This window comes from Lampris incognitus, chromosome 13 (assembly GCF_029633865.1).
Source record: "Lampris incognitus isolate fLamInc1 chromosome 13, fLamInc1.hap2, whole genome shotgun sequence".
In the NCBI taxonomy this organism is placed as follows: Eukaryota; Metazoa; Chordata; class Actinopteri; order Lampriformes; family Lampridae; genus Lampris; species Lampris incognitus.
This window is the reverse complement of record NC_079223.1, coordinates 43,303,142-43,319,350: the sequence shown is the minus strand read 5'-3', so window position 1 is coordinate 43,319,350 and position 16,209 is coordinate 43,303,142. Positions and strand designations below refer to the sequence as shown.

Sequence of the window (16,209 nt, the reverse complement as noted above, 5' to 3'; positions counted from 1 at the left end):
ACATCAGGTCTCTTGAACGAGTTGCTGATGTGGCGAGTCTGGGTCGAGGAGAGACGAGCTGCAAATACTGTCATTTTATATTTTTTGTTAGTTTTTATATAAATTTTTCAACTTAATCTGTTATGTCCTATTTCTTAGCTTCTTTTTTTTGAGGTTGACTTGATGCCTAATGTTCTCCCCGGGTCTGCGTGGGTTTCCTCCCACAGTGCAAAGACATGGAGGTCAGGTGACTCGGCCATACTAAATTGCTCCTAAGTGTGTGTGTGCGCGTGTGTGTGCGCGTGTTGGCCTGGCGGCCTGTCCAGGGTGTCTCCCCGTCTGTCGCTCAATGGCTGCCGGGATAGCCTCCAGCGACCCTGAGAGCAGGATAAGCGGTTCGGATAACGGATGGTCGGATGGGGTTTGAACTGGATTTGGGATCAATGACCGGGTCCTCGGTCCAACTCGGAAAACGCCTCTCAGGAGGATCCCGGACAGCGCTCCTATAATCACGATCATAAAAAAAAACACACCTTTGATCCGCCTCCGGGTTAAGAGCGCCGGCATCTCCGCTGCGATTGGTTCAGCCGGCCGTTCTCGACTCCCATTGGTGGATCAGTCGACGCCCAGTCGCCCAGTCGGCCCCGCCCCCAAGCGCGGGTGAAGGTGACTGACAGCAGTTCTTCTCAGCCGGCATCTCGGTCGGGTCGCTGTGTCCGCGTCTCCCCCCTCCCCGCTAAACGCGATGTCGGTGTTCGGCGAGGTCCCCCTGGCAGCCCCGGTGGCTGTCTTTAAATTAACGCAGGACTTCAACAACGACCAAGACCCCAACAAAGTGAACCTCGGGGTGGGAGGTGAGTGAGCTAATGCTAAAGCTAACCGTTAACTCACTGCGACGCGATAGCGTTTTTGCTAGTTCAGCAACGCCGAGCCGCGTCTCGCCCTCGCTCGAGGCGTGCGCGCGGAGCGGGGCTGGGAGGGACCCGTCAAGGTGGATGGACCGTCACTTACTGGCGGATTTGACCCTTCAGGGGTGCGTCGTTTCGGGGGGACATAGCAGGGCCCGTTGACTCAGATGCTGTCCAAGAGTAGTTAATCCCATGCAGTTGCGAGACATGCCCAGGCCATGTCCCCCCTGCTGGACACTGGTTCATAACGAATTCACGTGGCTTCTGCAAAGCCTGCTGGTTGTGCAAACAGGCTGTTGCCGCACCAGGCGACCCGTCGTTTTATCAGTTTCATCTCAGCCCACTGATCAGCGGTGTCTGGAGGTCTCGCTGTCCACGTTAGTTTACATCCTAGCCCGTAGTCATCTGATAGCTGCTGCTTTATTAACAATGCAGAGGTACCGTTACACAATGTGTGCAATGTGTCAAAGCAGCAGGGAGCCTACTGCATTAACCAGCATCCCTCCAGGCTACACGACCCCACTACTGTGTGGAGGTACCCTTTAAATTCCCCCATTAGAAAAGCAAATAAGACTTCTCTTGTTCACAAAGTAGCGGTCATTCTGACCACCCGAAATAAGGTTTGGGTGTCCCTATTTGATGCAACCTGTAGTGCAAAGGAGCGCTGCCGTTTTCGACGGAAGGAAGATTACTACCCTGTCATGACAGTATTTTAAGTGCTGCTGGGGAAGGACAAGGCTACCTGATTAGCGCAGGAGGCCAAGGCCTCGTAATCCCCTTTCTATGACAAGGCACGCACAACAAAACAAATTGCTTTTGGCCTCTGGGCAGCTAGATAGTGCAGTGTGTAACGTAATCGTACTAAGTCCAGTGTTGCACATCCAAACCTCTTGCGGCATAGCAAAGCTTCCTTTCACTACAATTTGAGTTTTGTAGTTTGATCTTACTAATAATTAGGGCTGTTTTTTTTTTTCAAGAGAGTGGACTGATTTTTGGCTCCTTAGCTTACATGATGATGGTCAGTGAGTTGTAATGCAAGATGCACGCCTCTTTCCTGAAGCCTAAAAGGTGAATATAAAAGCTTTTTTCATGTGGTGGTGGGGAGATGGCCGAAGAGACCTTTTTCATCTTTAATGGGGTTTTTTCCGATTCAGCGTGTTTTTGACTGTTTTCAAAGGTATCAAATATACTAAAGTTTATTATCCTTCGGGATCGCTTCCGACCAGTCTACATGACCACTGTATAAACCTCACTGTGATGAGGAAGGCAAACTTCGGTCAGCGCTCCTGTTCTATGGTCCAGGTGAAGAACTCGATGGTTGAAGCAACGGGCTGTGTTGCACCCAGCTCAATCGAAGCTGTAGCCGTCATTGTTTCATCACCATTTAAGGAAATAAGCACATTACAATCTGCAGTTGTTTTGAGCAGCATGTTTAATGTTCACAGTTGGTCAGAACTAATTGGAAAGCAGTAAGGCCAGACTTATTTTAGTGACTTTCCTTAGCCCCTTACGTCATCATGTGATATCAGTTTCAGCCTATTTCTTTCCTCCTCTAGCTTACAGGACGGATGAGGGCCGGCCATGGGTTCTGCCTGTTGTTAAGAAGGTTGAAAAGCTCATTGTGCACGATGACAGGCTGAACCACGAGTACCTGCCCATCCTGGGACTGCCCGAGTTCAGATCGTCTGCCTCCAAGATCGCCCTGGGAGAGGACAGCCCGGCCATCCAGGAGAACAGGGTGAGGACAGAGAACACAAGTTGGGCTGGGCAGTAATAAGGCCACAGTTAAAAGAGATATATATATACTCAGACTCTGTCGACCAGAACTCCAGCCTGTCTTGAACATACATTTTATTTAATTTTTTTTCGCTCAGGTGGGTGCTGTCCAATGTCTGGGGGGTACAGGAGCTCTGAAGATGGGGGCAGAGTTCCTCAGGCGTTTCTACAATGGAAACAACAATACCAAGACTCCTGTCTACGTGTCCGCGCCTACCTGGGGTACACACACACACACACACACACACAATCTATGGAGTATCACAGAGTGGTACTAATATTGACTTTGGACTTCGAATCCTTGCTCGCAAGGGTATGCTGTCAGTAGAGTGTTCTATTAACTTGCCTGTATTGACGTATTGTGTTCAGAGCTGATTTCACTGATTAGGCTTCCTCTGTCTGTTTGAAGGTGTGTTATTCAGGGAAATCATCTGGTGTGATGTTGGGTTAGGAAGAAAACTTGCATAAACATGGCCTTCCGTGGCATATGGTTGAATTTCACTGTCATAAGCATTCAGAAAGTCTTCCAGATTTGTGTTGTTTGAATAATCACCTGCTTCACCTTTATATACAAAAATAAATCTTGGTGTCTAAAACAAGCAACATCTTTTTTTGCCCTTTTCAGAGAATCATAATGCTGTTTTTGCCAATGCGGGCTTTGAGGATGTCCGTCCATACAAATATTGGGATGCTGAAAAGAGGGGCTTGGATCTGAATGGTTTCCTTGGTGACCTGGAGGTGAGAGATGAAGCTCCTGGCAGTGAGTGTGTCACCAGTAAGGTGTATAATAAGTTTTCTGTATCAGGAGTTCACATAACTCTGTTTCTCTTTTGTCTTCTTGCCTTCTCTTTTCTTTTCTTTTTGTTGTCAGAGTTGTCCAGAACATTCCATCTTTGTTTTGCATGCCTGTGCTCACAATCCTACTGGCACAGACCCCACTCAAAAGCAATGGAAGCAGATTGCTGAGGTTATGATGGTAAGGGTCCCATGCACACACTTATTTTCCCTGCTACCTTCATCAGCGGAAGCAGCAATTTGGCAAACAAGGGTTTTGCTTACTGCTTTTTCCAGTGAGGGTTGTTTCTTCCTCTCTTCCAGAGGCGGAGTCTGTTTGTCTTCTTTGACTCAGCCTACCAGGGATTTGCCTCCGGCAGTCTCGATAAAGATGCCTGGGCTGTACGCTACTTTGTCTCCATGGGCTTTGAGATGTTCTGCGCCCAGTCATTTTCCAAGAACTTCGGCCTATATAGTAAGTGACCCACAGGTCCATTCACTAACAACCTCTAGCACCAAAAATAGATTGAAGTTCTCTCGAGAACATTGTTTACATAACTGAAATATTTGCACATTGCACTGTGATGTAGTCTGGCTCAAAGCAACAACCGTTCATCAATTTCATGACAGGAGGCTCAGTTATATACAAATAAATGGAGATGGACTTGTATAGGAAGAAATTCACAAATAGTGGTTTTTGGTTTTTCTATAGTTCACTCTAGCCATAACTGAAAGCAGGCAGATTATTTAAAATGCTCTGATCTGGAAGCTAGCATGAAAGCTGCTGATAACCAACCTGTAAAAGACAACCCACCATCAGCTGTCATAGATGAGTGAAAATGTGTGTTTCCCCGTCAGATGAGCGCGTGGGTAACCTGACCATTGTGGCTCGGGATGCCGACAACCTGAAGCGGGTTCTGTCCCAGATGGAGAAGATAGTTCGAACCACTTGGTCCAACCCGCCGTCTCAGGGAGCCCGCTTGGTGGCGATTACACTCAACACACCAGAGCTATTTGCTGAGTGGTGAGCTCAGTAATTGATGCATAAAGAACAAACCAGAGCTGCACAAACAGAAACAATCTGTTTTGTTTTTTGTGTGTGTGTCAATCCAGATGTTGGATCACTTTTAAGTGTTCTTTACTGTTTCCTCAGTAATGGCAATGCTGATGGCTTTCTCAGTCTGATGCTCTCTGTCTCTCCTCGCTCCAGGAAGGACAATGTGAAGACCATGGCAGACAGAGTTCTGTTGATGAGAGCTCAGCTGAAGGCTAAGCTGAAGGCTTTAGGTACACCAGGGACCTGGGACCACATCACGCATCAGATTGGCATGTTCAGCTTCACTGGCCTCAACCGTGAGTATATACACACCATCATCACCACCGGCGGTCACTCGGAGTATACACACACACACACAAACACACTGTTCACAGAAAGAGCATGCATGCAGACACCACTTCCCAGTGTGGATCAGTGAATTATGACAAGAACTGACCTCCGATCTGTCTTTGTCTTCCCATCTCTTCTGCAGCCAAACAAGTGGAGTATATGGTGAAAGAGAAACACATCTACCTAATGGCCAGTGGCCGAATCAACATGTGTGGTCTGACTACCAAGAACATCGACTACGTGGCTGACTCCATCCATGAGACTGTCACCAAGGTCCAGTAGAAGACTGTATTACCCAGAACTCCTTAGCACTTACCCATGCCCCACCCTTCCCCCAGAGACGGAGGGTTCATCGGACCAAGCATGTAGTCTCACCTGCACAAACATAAACATACTGCCCCGTTATCCCTCGTCCTGCAGACCCAATTTACCACACACTAAATTCCGCTGGTTCAGTGGCATTACTTTCTGTAGATCATTCCATTTCAACCCTGTGAGTAACACACAAGATGGCCGAACTGTTCGTGTGCTCGCGTTTATAATTTGTTTCTGTACAGTTTCTCCCCATGTGAAGAGGTCGGTTTACTTCCTCCAGTGTTTACCTTCTTTAATCGTATGTTGCATTTCATTGGTGGGCATTATGTGGGGCTCGGCATGCGATATTTCACACCAGAATGGTACGCGGACCAGTGGCTGTTGTAGGATCGGCTCTGGCGGTACTGCCTCAGTGATATTCCAGTGTTTAAAGATGTATTGACGTGAGCCATCCTTGTTGATTCCCCATGTTAAAAGCACATTTACAGTTTCCTAGTGTACTTCCATTACTTACTTAGATACTTCAGCAGCTGCATATGATTTCAGAGTTGTCGACGAGAGTTTAAAAACAATGTTAATTTCTAATGAGACCAAGTGACTGTATATCATTTTATGAATGAGATGAATTAACTGATCAATTCAGTTTCACTGAAAACGGGTATCTGTCTACCACCTCTGACTTGAAGAGACTTACGTGATGAAGGCGTGACTAACCATCGTTGGTTGCCATGGGAGAGGTAAATAGCATGTTGAAATTAAAATGTCTTCAGAGATGAATTATGTAATTTGTTAGTGACAAACTGTTTCAGCCGCAGGGGGACTACAGGGCGTTTCTACCGTGTACCTCAGTTTTGATCTGGATTTGTGGCGCGCCGTCCTCGGGCGGCTGCTCTGTAAGCCTCGGTGGCTCGGGCTCGAGTTCAGCGAGTGCAGACGGGAGAGAAAACTCTTTTCACAAGAGTCACGAATCGTGAGTAATCTCGCCGCACACGCAGTGAGGCTCGGCATGGGATATTTCACACCGGAATGGTCCGCGGCCCAGTGGCTGTGTTTGGGATCAGCCCCGGCAGTACTGCCTCGGTGATATTCCGGTGTGTAAAGGTGTGTTAATGTCGCATGTTAATGCCGTCGCTGCCTATTAATTGTCCGTAGGCTGCTGCCGTGGCGAGCCTGTCAGGAGTCTGCCCAGCGGCTGTTCAGTTTGCACAACAGCTGTGTGTTAACGGCACTATTGCACTATTACGCACAACCCATCTCAGCGACACAAACACTACTGATCAACCCGTGTGTCTCAGTGGCGCGCACACAGTACACCTGCAGACACAAGTCATGCGATGCAACAAACACGGAACAAATATGTGGAATGTCCTCACACGTGGCGATCTAATGTGAAACAACTGCTCACAAATAAATGTGTAGAAAGAGATTTTGCTCGGTTGTCATTCATTCCAGGCCAGCTTCTGGGTGTTGTGATTGCCTATGGCTGTACAACAACAACAAAACAATATCAAAATGCTAGTGGGCGATCTTAAAGAGTTTAATGACACGTAAGATGTAAATTCACACACACACACACAAAAATAAAATAAACCGGCTAGATGAAAATATCACCGCTCGCAGCAGGAACAAAAGCACACAGAACACACAGTACTTCCAACGCCTTTATTTAGGGGTTCACATCCTGCACCTAGAAGATAGAATCTGTTTCTTGGCATATTTAAATCGTAACCTATATATAATCATCTGAGATTTACAAAAAACTCTTGTCGTCAGCATTTCCTAGGCCATCCGCATCGTGGCGGATCCGTACAAATATAAAAACTAAATACCCTGCTCCTGAACATGGCCTTTTATTCACACGAGAGCACCTTTCTCAGAGTCGTCCGTCGCTTGGGGGGAAAAGGTTTCCTGCTGTGTATTCAGTGCATTCACACACCGGATCAGTGTGGACCGCTTAGCGGTGCAGTGTCCATTGTGCTTCCAGGGCCTCACCGGGCGGAACGGATTGAATCACCGAGTGACCCCCCAAGCAACCTGGTGTGTGCGTGCGTGCGTGTGCGTGCGTGTGAAGAGAGGCAGTGCAGTGGCTTGACGTCAGCGTGCGTCACTTCGACTCCCTCGTGTCGTTTCGTATCTCTCTCGCTCTCTCTGTTGAGCGAGGCTGGCTGCCAGTATTGCACAACGACGACGACCCTACTCCAACCTGAACCCTGAACAGCCTAGTATATAACACGTCATTATTGCAGCAAGTGGACCAGTGCACAATAAATGGCTCACAAATCTCCCTCCAGACTACATTATACGCCCCTCCCCCCCCCCACCCACCCACCCTCGTCCCCCGCTATTTCCCCGAAATAATCTAGCAATAAGAAAACTCTATTAGGAATCTACCACAAAGGTCCTTGTCGACGACATTGCACTTGTTCGTTATGGTCTGTCATCCTACACTATTTTGTACAGACGTTAAATAGGGTTGGCTGACGTCAGATATCGGAGTCTCTTCTTCCGGGCGGATGTGGCCCAACTGGACCGAGACGGACTCGTTTTACTCCCTTCGCCGTTTTTGGGGACACAAATCGGCAGATTGGCAGTTCAGGCCAGCCTATCCATGCACACCGCCGTCTTGAGCATGCAGACCTATAAGAGCACAGCTTTCTAAAAGGAGGCTATTCTATGTTAAAAGCGGTTTAAGCGGACATGCACGGGTCACCTTCAAGTCCCTGAACCCCCCCCCCCGCTTTGGTTCTCCGTTCGTCCTCGCAGCCCTACAGAGTTTTAGTACCTAGCTTATCGGTAGTTGGCGTCTATGGCTCCGATGACGTCACGCTCGTAGGAAACGAACTCCGCCGAGCTACATGAATGGCCGCCATGGCTGTTTGACGTGACGCCATCGAACGCGCTGGGATCGATCCGAGCGCAACGCACTGTTCGTGAGCAACAGGGCGGGTGAAGGGTGGATGGGGACAACAGCACCGAGTGGTCCGTGGAGCGGACATCTGTGAAGTTCGGGGTTGTAAAATGGCCTCGGACACGCGTCTAACGCAAGTCACGTGTGTAGAGAAGCTATGCCGAAGACAGCACGAGACACTGGAGATCGCGAGCTCTCACGTGTCCGCATGGCGATGCGACGCAGAATAAAGTTCAAGCGCTACAAGTAAATGGCTGAGGTTTAAAATGACCGATTCCTGAAGGCTACTGATATTGCTGTCTTCAGACGACCAGTCACAACCGGTAAAGTCCTCAGTTTGATAGTCGGGCAACAAACTGCGCTCCTTTGTGGCACGGATATATTCAGCACTGCGTAGTAGCGCGCCCTCGAAAGGGGGTCGGGGTCGGGGTGGGCAACCCCACGGGTGGTTATTCAAGTTGTAAGTCGTTTTATGGCTTTCTTCTTGGCGTGCTCTCAGAGTCCTGAGACGCTCCGCGTAGACGTGAAGCTGTGCTGTGTTTTGTTTGGTTAGCTGTTCGCTGTTGGCAGACGACCGGTTGTGTAACCGCGTGGCAAGGTTTAGAAAGACAGTTTTGTGTGCAGACAACACCGGGAGCGTGTCACAACCACCCCCCTGAGATTATATAAGAGTGTATTCGATGACTGGCCCATTAGAAAAGAGCTGACGTTGGCTCAGATAACGCTGGAGGGTCCTCTTCGGTTCCTCTTCTGACTTTGAGGACTTGGACTGGGTGGAGATGAAATGATGACAGGTAATGTATTTGTAATCTAAGGACATATTGTAAAAGTATAACTGTATTAACTGTTAAGTGAGACATTACCCCCCCCCATCCTTAAATATAATTTATATGATAATGGACATGGATCATCTAATGCACCTTGTCCTGAGCTGTTTGAGAGCTTGAGATGGGTTTAAAAGCAAACGGCAAAAGCCTCCTAGATCCATACGGAGACTCGATTAAGTCTTAAGCAGTCCAGTGTAAGGCTAGATGGATCCATCTCCATGTCGTCTAGACCTGTCTCAGTACCGCGTCTCTTAGACGTGTCCCTCATGGGATTCTCTGCAGAGGTTCAGGGCTAGCCGAGCTGGGATGCAAGTTTGTTTGTAGGGACCTGAGAGTCATCGGCAGCTACAGCAGATAGGATGGGCTCAGTCTCCTGGGACAGCCTGGTCTGCGTGGGTGGGGAGGGGGGGGGTCGGTTGCTGATGAAGATACCCTGTGAGTGATATATGAGGAAGAGGGTGTGTGCTTCTGTGCACCTCGGATCTCTTCCCCGGTGGCGCTGTGCTAGCTCTTCACCAGCGACTGCTCTGTGCCCTCCTCCAAGCTCCTGCCTCCATCTTGTGACTTTTTCCTCTTCTTATTACCTGGATGTAAGGACACATAGAGGGCGTTCAAGTGGACCGCGAAAGAGGGATGGGACCATTTATTAGAGAGACTCTCCTGCACCTGGAAAGATGACGGTTTAACGCTCGATGGTGTTTTAAGCCCCCAACGTACTCTTCAAGGCAGCGCTGCATGGAAGGCTCTCCCCGCCCCCTACAGTTCCAGCCAATCACAGCACTGGCGCTAACCCTAACCCTAACCAGTGCTGTGATTGGATGAAACTGTTGGGGGCGGGGAGTGCCTTCCGTGCAGCGCTGCCAGGAAGAGTACGTTGGGGGCTTAAAACACCATCGAAGCGGTTTAACCCGTCAAATGTCCTAAAAATCCCCAAATCCCTACAGACTCCAGAGTTATAGGTTAGTGGTTAAAGGAAAGTTATGTTTTTGTTTAGTTTTGTTTCGTTTTGTTTTTGCAAACTGGGGCTTAATTTTGTAGTTTTGATACATATGAGTTGTGCCATCGTGTTACTCACCAGCTTCATTTTGGAGATTTTAGTCGCTTTTCCACCAGCGGAACTACCCGAACCTTTTAGGGGGCCGGCAGCGTTGCTCGTGTTTCCACTACAGCAGTGTTTCTCAACCCAGTCCTCAAGGAATCCCTATCCTGCAGATTTTCATTGTAACCCTGCATAGGTAGCCCTGCTTGTACTTACTCGACCAATCATCTCGCAGCACTTAATTATGCAAGGTGTGCAACATCTGACAAAATTCATTGCTGATTGGTTGAATAACTACAAACAGGTACCTATTCAGGGTTGCAAAGAAAATATGCAGGATAGGGGGTTCCTTGAGGACTGGGTTGAGAAACACTGCTCTAGAGGAACTACCCCTGACCGGAACTCTTACTGGGACCTTCACTGGAACGTCTGTAGTCCCTGCTCTGGGGTAGGTACTTCTGAGCGGCCCTGAAAACCTGCTGGGCGGGTCTCGATGCTGATTGGCTGAACGTCGGAAGCAAGTTCAACAAGCGCCATGTTTATAAGCCAGCAACCAACCTGTGCGGCAGCAAGCGCAACACTGGAGAAGTTCGATCAAGCGAAATGGAGAAATCAGCCGAAAAATGGACAGACGAGGAGGTGCAGGCTTTGTTGGCTTTACTACGCCATCGACGAGGTTCAGCGGGGTCTCATGAAACCATTGGTTTCTACATCGCTATGGAAACACGACACGCGAGAGGGCCGACTACAGGGTGGTTCCACTTGGAGTTCGCGCCAGCCTGGGAGTTCCTGTTGTTCTTCCTATGGAAAATCGCCATTTGAACACAGGGCCATGGCTGGACTCAGCTTTACAATGCCGTCTTATGGGGCAACTGAACGTGAGTCTTAACCTGTCCTTTCAACAACAACAACAACAACAACAACCACCCTCGTGTCTCATTCAGACTGGGTACATGACTTCCCATTGTCTGTGACTTCTCTGACCCGGTGGTTTATGGTCGGGCTGCTCATCCCTGCAAGCTGAACCCGAAAGTAGCTCAGCGACGTGATCCACCATTGATACTATCGGACATTTCCGAACGTAACTTTCAACATGCACGTTTGTTTTCACTTCCACATATGTGGTTCAGTTATATGGGTTAAACTGGACTTGTTGACACAGGTCTGACCGTCATGCTCAGTTGCCCCATTCGACTCTGTTGTACATCTGAGTCCAGCGGTGGTCTGCCAGAGACCTCTACCATGAGGCCAGTGAGTCAAATGACATGGTAACTGATATGCACGATGGCAAGAACTATGGAAATTTGACCCAGATTGTAAAAAAAACAAAAACGGAATTCTCCTTTAAGCCTCTGCCCTCCCTTGATTTGCCCCTTGGAGAATTTAAACGATGATCAGAAGTCGTTTATGTATCCAAAACCATATGAAAGACTTTCAGAGGAGTTAACGGTTCTGCCTGGAAGCAGCATTAAAACTGCAGCTGCCAGGATTAACACCACCGTCTCAGTTGTGGATCTCCTGCTTTTCTCACATTTGCAGCCTTCCCGTGTGCTGTGAACTCATCACAGAAGAGGTCCGATTCGCCGCACGTGACCTTACAACATATCTTTGCTAAGTATCCCCCCTCCCCTTTTCTCCCCAATTGTACTTGGCCAGTTACACCACTCTTCCAAGCCATCCCGGTAGTCTGCTGCTCCACCCCCTCTGCCGATCCGGGGAGGGCTGCAGACTACCACATGCCTCCTCCGATACACGTGGAGTCGCCAGCCGCTTCTTTTCACCCGACAGTGAGGAGTTTCACCAGGGGGACGTAGCGCGTGGGAGGATCATGCTATTCCCCCCAGTTCCCCTTCCGTGCCCCGACCGACCAGAGGAGGCGCTAGTGCAGCGATCAGGACACATACCCACATCCGGCTTCCCACCCACAGACACGGCCAATTGTGTCTGTAGGGACGCCCGACCAAGCCGGAGGTAACACGGGGATTCGAACCGGTGATCCCCATGTTGGTAGGCAACGGAATAGACCGCTACGCTACCCGGACGCCCCCAAGAGAGTCATAGCTTATGTGATTCTACGGACAACGACATCCGCAGAAGTGGGCTGCTGCTGGGGGCACAACAAAGCACGGGTTGCTAAACTGCATCCAGCAGCATCCGGTGCAGGACCGTGTGCACGGTCGACAGCGGGTGGGCGTGCTGCTCACGCTATCGCCAAATGCCAAACGGATCACTCACTCAGTTTACGCAGCAGTTTTTTCCCAATGGTCTCTTCAGAGCTGGACAGAGAGAGAGAGCTGATGAAGGGAGAGGTGGACGGCTCCGACTCCACGGGGACGTCTGGAGGAGAGAGGATAGAGAGGTGAGGCAGAGAGATAGCATGACGGAGGAAGGGAGATGTCGCGAAACCGCACCGAGTTCTGGGGTGGATTCTACACTCGGGTTGGGCGATGCTGACAACGTCAAACATCACCATATCTCTGGCTGGTTACCTCGATATGTGACGGTATATTTTGTGGATGACTGTTGGTGCTTTCAAATACACCCAACATGTATGAGAAATTATCCTCTGTTGATATAAGCAGAGGAGACATTCATTGTTCATCTCACGCAGCTAAACCGGTGGAATAAGTTCAGGACTTTACCGTCATGCAGCCTTTAAGACCAGCGAATGACGACATTTGTGTTACATCACCAGATTACCAGAACCACAACGGCAGACCATCTATAGTCTCGTGTCCTGATATCAGTAGCATATCAATGTACTGCATGGCTCGACAGCAAAAGTACATGAACATTAACTAGCCATGGCTCACTAGTGTTTTCCTCCTAAACCCACTCTTCTTCTGCTGACAGTCTGAACCGTCACATGGCTGGGTGGAGTGCAACCCCACAGGGCCTCATGCTTGGCCCTGCAATCCTGCAGCTTTCTTATATATATATATATATATATATATATATATATATATATATATATATATATATATATATATATATATATATATATATATATATAAACCTAGCACAACTTATTTCTTGGTTGTAACAATGCTTCTTGGCAATAAATCTTATATCAGGCAGCTGATTGTCAGCAGCTGGGGTACCCGAAGCTCAAAACAAGAGTCCATAGCAACAGCAAAACAAGCTATTTGGCATTGGCAGAGAAGATTTGGCAAGTTTTTCATGGGCGCAACCCACATACTCAGCTCTGCTGCTCATGCCGCAGATGCATGTTCCTTACCAATGTGGCGCCATTTAAAAGGGAAATAAACAGGCTTTCCAACGGTATAAGATTTATTGCCAAGAAGCATCGTTACAACAAAGAAATAATCTACCAAACATAAATTTCCTTACTTTTTGTGCTAAGTATATATTGTAGCGAGTTCGGGGGGGGGGGCTGCCCGGGAACCGTCGCCACAGCCGGGACGCGAACCCGTGTCTCCCGCACCGCGGGCGACAACGTTAACCAGTCGACTAAAGCTGACGTGTTTACTTATTTGTGTACGTTACACTATATATAATATTTCTTATGACGGTTCTTGACCCAACATGCTTCTAAAATTAAATTCCCGTGTGTCGGTTCCATTATGCACAGTCAAGGTTACATGTCAAAATCTAACAAATTATTCAGGTTTTTCCATACCGCGTCATCACGTAGCGCGTGCTCCACGTCGCTGCGAGGAAGGAGGAGAAAGGGAAACGGTGTTGGCTGTACGACAGCGTGACCGAGTTCATACTGTAACGTGCACGGCTAAGTAGATACGTTAGCCATTGGCTAATAGGTCGAACCATAGGCGTTTCTAGCCCATTTTGGGGGGTGCTGCAGCACCCCTAAATTGAACCCTAGCACCCCTAAAATTGAAGAGATTTTTTTTATTTTTTACTGTATGTCCATGTTTAATAAGCTGAAGAAATGTCAAAACCATATCCAGTATATGGTTTAAACGTCAATTTTTAACAACAAAAATACAGCACCCCCCCATGCTTCGAAAATGGTTTGATTCCCCCCCCCCCAAATTTATCTTGCCTGGCGGGCCAGCACTCTGGGTCCTCAGCACCCCAAAAGCTCTGATCCTAGAATCGCCCTTGGGTCGAATCCCTTAGTCGAACGGTTAGCGATGTCTCCCGCGGTGCGGGAGATACGGGTTCTTGTCCCGGCTGTGGCGACGGTTTTCTGACTGTCCCCCTGAATTCGCTACATTGGTGTCAGAAGCGGAGGCGCTTCCCGAAGAAGGGGGGGTGTAGTGTAACGTGCATGGATAAGCAGATACGTTAGCCCTTGACTAACGGGTCGGAACCTTTAGTCGACTGGTTAACATGGTCGCTTGCGGTGTAGGAGCCACGGGTTCGCGTCCCGGATGCGGCGGCCCGAGCTGCCTCCCGAATTCGCTACAATACACGCGAGTCAGGTGCCGAGAAAAGGAGAAGAATCACAAAGAAGAAAGACTTCCACGAGACTTCCATTCACTGGGAGTAACGAAGAAGGACAGGATTAGGAACGATTACATTAGAGGGACAGCTCAGGTTGGACGGTTCGGAGACAAGGCAAGATTGAGATGGCTTGGACATGTGTGGAGGAGAGATGCTGGGTATACTGGGAGAAGGATGCTGAATATGGAGCTGCCAGGGAAGAAGAGAAGAGGAAGGCCGAAGAGGAGGTTTATGGATGTGGTGAGGGAGGACATGCAGGTTTCTGGTGTAGCAGAGGAAGATGCAGAAGACAGGAAGAGATGGAAACGGATGATCCGCTATGGCGCCCCCTAGCGGGAGCAGCCAACAGTAGTAATAGTAGTAGTGTGTGTGTGTGTGTGTGTGTGTGTGTGAGACCATCTTCACTTGACTTTTCAGGATGCTAACTGTTTAGCGTTAGCATTGGAACATGACGGTCCATTCATTTGCCTCTCAGCTATCCGAGCTCGCATCTTCGCTGATTCTCAAAATCAACAGCAGAAAACAAAAACCTGCAACTTTTAGGAAAAGCATTTCTTTTTCTCTGGTTAGCCTTTAAACGTTTAGAGGAATTTCCCTTAACATGTATTGTTGTCTCCCTACCGTTCTCCCCCTGGCCCTCCGGTCGGTCCTCGCAGATGTAGGGGATCTCGTCCATGCGGAAGAAGACGGTGTCGTTTGGACTCCTCTGGCTGTCTGATTTACTGCCTGCGGAGGAGAGGGGATCAGACCAAAAACAAGGCCGGAGATCAGCTGCTGTTCGTCTCTCTGCCTGTAGAGGGAGGCAGAGGGCCGTGCCATGGACCAGGATGCAGCGTTAAAGGGAGCACTGAGGGGTTTCATAATACGCCACCGTGTGCAAAGTGTGAAGGTTTGAGATCCAGCTAAAGACCAGCAAGGTTCACCGAGTACCGAGACCCCCTGAACCAGGTGAGACCACCGCTTTACCATCCGCTGAGCTGCCTGTGGAGTGAGTTTATTCTAAATGTACCCAATACACACACACACACGCACGCACACACGCACACACACACACATACACACACACGCACACACACTGACACGCACACACACACATACACACGCACACACACATACACACACACACGCACACATACACACACACACGCACACACTGACAGCACGAGCACACACACACACACACACACACACACACACACACACACTGACAGCACGAGCATACACACACTGACAGCACGAGCACTTACACACACACACACACTGACAGCACGAGCACACACACACACACACACACACACACTGACAGCACGAGCACACACACACACACACTGACAGCACGAGCACACACACACACACACACACACGCACACACACACACACACACACACTGACACGCACACACACACACACACACACTGACAGCACAAGCCAGATGGTGTCTGTGAAATCCTCTAAGCCTTGGGACACCAACAATTATGATTGGTGGATGTCACAGTGCTGCGTGTGTGTGTGTGTGTGTGTGTGTGTGTGTGTGTGTGTGTGAGGTTTGTCGGTGACAGTGTGCGGACTAACTAGCCTATGAATATGGTGCTATGAGATATAAACTGCAAGGTTAACAATAAGTCCTGTGGTGTTTCGGAGTTTGAGACTGTGATTTCTAAATGGAAAAGATCAACAATAAAATGGCATCAGCAAATCTGCAAAAGCAAGTGAAAGGCGAGTCATCTACTAGTGGCAGTAGATGACTGTTGCAAATCACTCTTGCTTTTTATTGAACATCTATTTCTGGCTTTGGTGTCTGACAAAATAATGAAATGACGTCACCACTGCTTACTGTGGCCACGTCACTTTCATATCTGGCCTGTCTT

General features: G+C 48.8%; 1 protein-coding gene across 1 annotated transcript; it reads left to right on the top strand.

Moving 5' to 3' along the window:
* Nucleotides 1-635: 635 nt before the first annotated feature.
* got1 (glutamic-oxaloacetic transaminase 1, soluble) lies at nucleotides 636-6,559 on the top strand. Its single transcript, XM_056291776.1, has 9 exons — nucleotides 636-833; nucleotides 2,444-2,625; nucleotides 2,762-2,885; nucleotides 3,289-3,401; nucleotides 3,535-3,639; nucleotides 3,762-3,912; nucleotides 4,296-4,461; nucleotides 4,648-4,790; nucleotides 4,967-6,559. The coding sequence occupies exons 1-9, from the start codon at nucleotides 725-727 to the stop codon at nucleotides 5,104-5,106; spliced, it is 1,233 nt and encodes a 410-aa protein (XP_056147751.1). The 5' UTR covers nucleotides 636-724; the 3' UTR covers nucleotides 5,107-6,559.
* The last annotated feature ends 9,650 nt before the right edge of the window (nucleotides 6,560-16,209 follow it).

Coding starts and splice junctions, on each gene's coding strand:
- got1 (XM_056291776.1), top strand. CDS start 725: ATGTCGGTGTTCGGCGAGGTCCCCCTGGCAGCCCCGGTGGCTGTCTTT. Junction 2,886..3,288: donor CGTGTCCGCGCCTACCTGGG/GTACACACACAC, acceptor TGCCCTTTTCAG/AGAATCATAATGCTGTTTTT. Junction 3,402..3,534: donor GTTTCCTTGGTGACCTGGAG/GTGAGAGATGAA, acceptor TTTTGTTGTCAG/AGTTGTCCAGAACATTCCAT.